General features: G+C 39.7%; 1 protein-coding gene across 1 annotated transcript; it reads left to right on the forward strand.

The window, feature by feature from the left end:
- Window positions 1-200: 200 nt before the first annotated feature.
- On the forward strand, window positions 201-3,795 carry LOC104619474 (arylsulfatase B-like; the record flags this gene model as incomplete). The annotated part of the gene is made up of 3 exons (XM_010285365.1): window positions 201-387; window positions 2,842-3,032; window positions 3,588-3,795. Coding segments are annotated over 3 exons (586 nt in total), but the record flags the coding sequence as incomplete, so codon positions are not given.
- Window positions 3,796-6,343: the final 2,548 nt, after the last annotated feature.

Below are 6,343 nucleotides of genomic sequence, written 5' to 3' on the forward strand. Positions count from 1 at the left end.
TTGTCTTCTTTCGTACTCCCCTTGTCCCCTGACGTGGCTTCCTCATCTTCCTTCGTGCTACATCAGTGAGGACGGGACGCCCTAAAATGAATGCTATCCTCTGGTGTAGCTTTGCTTCTTCTTGCACCTGCTTGTAAAGTAACCTGCAGGAACGTGTTGCTGTGTTGTAACTAATCTCGCATCCTTCATTTCTCTGCTAGATCCACACAGGTTTACAACACCAGATAATCTGGCCGTGCCAGCCCAGCTGCATGCCGCTGGATGAGAAACTCCTCCCAGAGCTGCTTCAAGAGGCGGGATACGTTACTCACATGGTGGGGAAGTGGCATTTAGGGATGTACCGGAAAGAATGCCTTCCAACCCGCAGAGGATTTCATACTTACTTCGGTAATGGTTAGATTTAACATGGGCAACAAATCTGATGTTAAAAATGATGAGAAACTGCCTGATTCTTCTAAGAACAGCAGATATACTATTAGTGTATAAGTAAATCAATACCTGGGCATACATGTTTCCAAAGTATAACTGCTTAAAATAAGATAGTGCCTTAAATGCATGCCCAAGCCTTACAACTTATTGAAGAAAATACCATGATTATTGAGTGGTTCTAAAGAAAGTATTTCTCTCTTGTGATCTGCATTTAATTTGGTTCCATGATGGTCAGAAGATTCAAGGTGTAGTGATCAGTTTGATTTTGTAAGTGTCTTTAATCTGAACGTTTTGTGTTAGATCAGAGAGCAGACATTGCTTGCTTTGCAAATAACGCTACACTTCTAAGAGCTGATATTTTTAAGGGAGAAACAGATGTCATACCACACTGTGTTCATGCTTTGTGAATAGAGTAGCATTGGTTGTCCAGAGCCTGTGGCAAGGAACCTGGTGTGAGAGCCTCTGTAAAACAGTATCAAAAAGGTCTGTTGCAGGAACTCACAAGTTTTGACGTAAAATCCTCAGATTAAAAAAACAATACCAAAATTAGATTGCCCAAGTGTGAGTGTCTTACAAAGCAACTTTCAGCTACACGTTGTTTATTCTTCCTCGACAAAGGCTTGTGTCCCAATATTGATTGGACTTCTACCCGTTTTGCACCAGCGCCGCAGATACTATGTGAATCGGGCTGCCTGCAGTACATCTCGTTCCATGTGGTACTGAATGCAAAGTTGTCCATCTCCATTTGGTTGTTTTTAAGACACTTCAGTTGAGTGAAGAATTTCAAAACAGTTCATCTTCTCTAAAATAACTTTGCAAGCTGTTGATAGTACTGCTGCCCACTTCTACAGCTGAGAAAGTAAGATGCAGAGAAACTTAAGAAGGAGTCCACGTTCCTCTTGTCTAACTTCAGGTACTTAAATGAAGAGCCCGGCCGTGCTACGTGCCCATTATAGGCAGTGGCGATCCAAACTTCAGGTGGAAAGAACTGTTCCCTTAGATTGTTTGTCTCTCTTGACTTTTCAGGGACCGTGGGGATGTGATTTCACAGCTGAATGGTTGTCAATAATATATATGGATTGTAGTAGAATGTCTTGTTGCTTAAACATATAGGCCTCCTCCAATCCCTTCACAGGCGCTTGGGATCTTCTTGACGGCATGGATGTAGACAGGCTGGCGTTCCTCGTGGCATTTCACCCTGGGACCAAGCAGGCTCTTAATGCAGGGGCATTAGTCCAGGCTGGCTCTGGGCATGGTTGTTGGATACCCAGCATGGTATTACTTTTTAGAGAATGTAGCAGCTTAATATCCTGTAATGTTCATGTAATTTCAGTAGGTGTTGATTGCAATTAAGGGGCATTTGATTCTTCAGCAAAGTTGACGCTGTGTCTCCCCCACTGGGCACTCAAAATGGAAAAATGCGACTTGCGGCTCTGAGTACACCGATACAGGTAGTCTGCCCACAAAATCTCTCCTTATGCTTTGAAATAAAAGCCATTTTTTCCTCCTAAAAAATGTATTAGAAGTTTATATTTTATTTAAAACAGAACTCAATTCTTTCTGTATATATTTTTGCACAAGTAACTATACTTGAAGGTGCTGAATAAAAATTCAAGTGAATTCCTCCATTTTGCATTTTTGTCCCCAATTTTAGTTTGGTTTTGCAAAACTGAAGACTATATTTTTGCAGATTCATCTGTTTTTTCAGGGTATTGGGGAATAAATCTGAAATCTCATTTCCAAAGTAATAATTACTGAGATGCAAAAAAATTTTGAAGAAATTAATTTCTGGTCAATAGAAAGCAAAGACACTCAATGCTTACCAGGATAGCCCTTGATGGGAGCAAATCTATACCTCTAGAATTTTTTGCAGTTTTGTTTGAGCATCTTTAAATAATAGTGCCTTTTTTTCACCAGTTGGTGTCAGCAGTGGATCAGAAGTTGCTTTGCAGCTGACAAATGCTTCACACTGGAATGTTCTTGAATAAAGGAAAAAAAATCTGAACTTTCTAGTATAGAGAGAAGTTGTACTTGAAAATACAAATATAGAAAATCATACCAGCTAAAAATCAGAGTAGTGTATGGGTAGGTCACTGCCTTTGATATCAGCACATTAGTTTAATGGTAATCTATTTGATATCAAGTTACGAATGTAAAGTCATCAGACTGCTTTCAAAATGTTGTGTTTTGAAATTACTACTTGCATTGGCAATAAAAAGTGTATGAAGTATTAAATATTGAGCTACTTAGAGCTGTCAGGGGATGCCACTACATATGGTCTAAAGTTGGATGAGTGCTTCAGCTCAAAACCACTAAAGTTTTGACATTTGTTTTTGACTTCTTTTTCCCCTGATGGATCTGTTTATATGACATTATGTTGGCCTGCTTATTTGACATCTTTTCTGGTTCTAGGCTATCTTCTGGGGAGTGAGGATTATTATTCTCATGACCGTTGTGTCCTCATCAAAGCAAAGAACGTAACACGCTGCGCTCTGGACTTTCGAGACGGAGAAGAAGTTGCAACCGGGTTTAAAAACTTGTATTCTACTAATTTATTCACAGAAAGAGCTATAGATCTTATAGCCAATCATAGAACTGAGAAGGTACAGCCAGCAGCTGTTACTTTGATAACTTTAGCGCTAAAGAATGTTTAAAAAATGTTACTGAAATAGTAATGGAGAGACCTGCACTAATCTGTGCCTCTTCAGCAGGGTGTGTAGAGCTAAACGTGAGAAGTAGCGCTGGTGAAACTTGCCTTGTCTCCTGTCAGAATCAGCTTTGGCTGCACAGCCATGACCTGCTACCCTTCTCCGTTTCTTTTTTAATAACACAAGTAATGAGTTTATAGAAATGATTTAGCATGTAGTTTGCTTTTCTAAAAGGAGAATGGAAGGTTCAATGGGAGAAGTTTCGTAGCAAGAAACTGTTAACAACTGTGTTATGAAGAAAAGGTACACATGAGGTTTTTCCACAGCTTTGCAGAAGTCCTTTGTCAAAGTTTTATTAGTTTATGTTTAGGGATTAGAAGAGAGAAGTGTAAAAGAAATCAAAACACAGTGCCTCCAGCTGTTGATGAATTAGGGCTGCTTTTGCTGCAGCAGCTTTTACATTTAGTACTTTATATTCAACTAATTTACATTCTATCCCTTCCACCCCAGCCCCTCTTTCTCTACCTCGCTTTTCAGTCTGTCCATGAACCTCTTGAGGTCCCTGAAGAATACATGAAACCATATTCTTCCATTAAAGATGTAAAGAGGCGCCATTATGCAGGCATGGTGACTCTTATGGATGAAGCTGTAGGAAATCTTACTGATGCTCTGAAAAGATATGGTCTTTGGGACAACACAGTTCTTATTTTCTCTACTGGTAAGTTCATTTAAATATTATTTTGGTAATAACTTTGATATGGTGTCTAACAAGCTGGCTGCAGAGACATCTGGCCCCTCTGTCCTTCCTCCATATGTTTACTACATACTACAACACAATACAGAAGAGTGATGAAAGTGAATCAGGACTTTATACGAGGAGCAGTTTCTCTCCCCGCTCCTAGGTCTTTCTCAAGCACAATGAAAACAACTCTGAAGAAGCAACTGTGCAAGTAAGGGATACTCCTATTGGAGTAAAACAGCATTGTAAAAACTGTGGAGTGCAGTGAAGTTGGAGGCATCTTACTTGCCACTGCAGTTACTGAGTATCTGTCAGAATTGAGAGCAATCTACCAAACTGATTTGTCCTGAGCTAGAGGTAGCTGTCTGATCAGTCTGTAAATTGCCACGTGTCGCATGAAGCACAAACAGCCAGACAGCACACAGTTTGAAGCCAAAACTCTTTCTTTCCCTTTACTTCCATGTAACATGAAATTTTTGTCTTGCTTGAAATGTTTCACTGGCACTTTACTCCCATGAAGCAAAGGTCTTTTAATAAAAAAAGCGTAATATGGGATGATACAGCCAAATTGCAGTTTTTGTATGTACTAGCACATGATCTGGTTTCTAGATTATTAGGGTAATGCAAATAATACATTACAAAGCAGTGTCCTTTGTTTCCAAATTAGGAATGAAACAGAACCTTTTTGAAATACAGCTGCTTGGCTGAGTGTCAGGAACATAGTTGTTCTTGACATGATGGGAGTTGGGAGTGGGAAGTAGCCTTTCAATGCTTACAGTTGCTCTTTTGCCCAGGCTTTACACATCAGGGCTGCCAAAATGGCAAATTAATTTTCTGTGAACACTTTAAAAGGCAACAACAACAACGACAACAACAACACAACAAAACAACAAACCCTAAGGTTTGATGAAAATGCGGTGATGTGTTTTGAGTTTAGCAGCTGCTTCCTATAGCACTTGGAATCTTGGAATTTCATTTTGAGTCCAAACCTGTTTGCCTTATGGTGTTACATTTGTGTCCAGGTTTTGGCTCTAACAGGATTCGATAACTCTTCTATGCCTGTTTCTGTTTGCGATGTTTTCATATTTAGAACTAAAAGTAAGCAAAGCCATATGGAAAATGATACCAATATTTATTCCATATGGAAAAAATCCAGTCTTTGCTGATGGGGTCCTGGCAGAGTTATTTCAGTAATGTTTGTTCAGTGCATTTGGAATAAAACTAAAGACATCTGAATTGGAAATACAGGGTATGACTGAATTAAAAATACAAATTTCTTTTTTTGTTTATAAAACATTTTTTTCCAAACAATGCCAGTATGCCCTGCTTTTAACAGTAGTTATCTTGCAATCAGTTACAGGTACATTTCAACAAGAGTCAAACAGTCAGGAGAATCCAGTGTCTGCCCTATCTAATGGGACTTATCTTGAGTTAACTGATATTTTAAACTTCTGTGAGTGGAACTTAATATGATTGAAATGCAGGAAAATTGGGCCTAGATCAAGCAGGCCAGGGGGCAGTGATTTGGTTTTGTTCGGCGTTCTCTTTTCACTTCAAACAGCTATTCTTTACAGGCATAAAACATTGCATGCATTGAAGACCCAGTTTCCAAAAAAACAAATGTTGAAACCATTAAGCATTAAAAAAAAAAAAGACGACAAAAAAAGGGCAAAAACCCAAAGCATTAAATCTATTCATCTTTTATATATTTTATTTATCACTTTCGCTGTGTTTTAAAACGGACATTAGAACATGGTTGAAAAGAAACACAAGAGGGTCTGCAACTGAACATCTTGTGCTATGTGAGATCTCTCTGCACAGGTTTCAAGTCCTTTGTAACTGGGAGTCTCAGTGTCCACTGGTAGCTACAACACGGGTACATACTTACAGTGTGATACTACCTTCAGCTCTTGAGGGCATGCCTGCTTGAAGGAGCTGTGCCCCCTCTCCCTGACCCAAGTGCTCTCGTGGGACTGGGAGACCCTCCTCTTGCTCGGTACGGCAGGAGAGACACATTTTCCTCTACGATTAGGAATTCTCTCCAAGAAAGTGCTTCCCATGTTGTGGGGTTAAGAATCAATTTAAGGATTTAAATGAAGACTGCAAGGGACAACTTAGGGGAGGATAAAGTGCATCCATAATTTTAATGAGCAGTATCTATGCGTCTCCTCAGCATAGCAGCTAAAGACACAGGATCCTAAAAGCATTCTGTTTTCTTATAAAGTTGTGTGGTTTGATAATAGTAGTGTTGGAAACCTGTAGAGGAAAAAGAAGCAAAGACCCTACTTTTATGGTAGATTTTACCATCATTACCATTCCCTGTTTAGTTTCAGCCAAAGTTCATACTGGGATGTTTGCATCTCTCACTGCTTCAAAATATGCCCCCTCCAAATTACAAGTGATCATCTGCTATTGTAAGTAGCACTGCAACGAACATACAGTCTTTGTGGATGAAAAGCTGGACATGAGCCAGCAACGGGCACTGGCAGCCCAGAGGGCCAACAACATCCTGGGCTGCAGGTAAAGC

This window comes from Phaethon lepturus, unplaced genomic scaffold (genome assembly GCF_000687285.1).
Source record: "Phaethon lepturus isolate BGI_N335 unplaced genomic scaffold, ASM68728v1 scaffold9164, whole genome shotgun sequence".
Classification (NCBI taxonomy): domain Eukaryota; kingdom Metazoa; phylum Chordata; class Aves; order Phaethontiformes; family Phaethontidae; genus Phaethon; species Phaethon lepturus.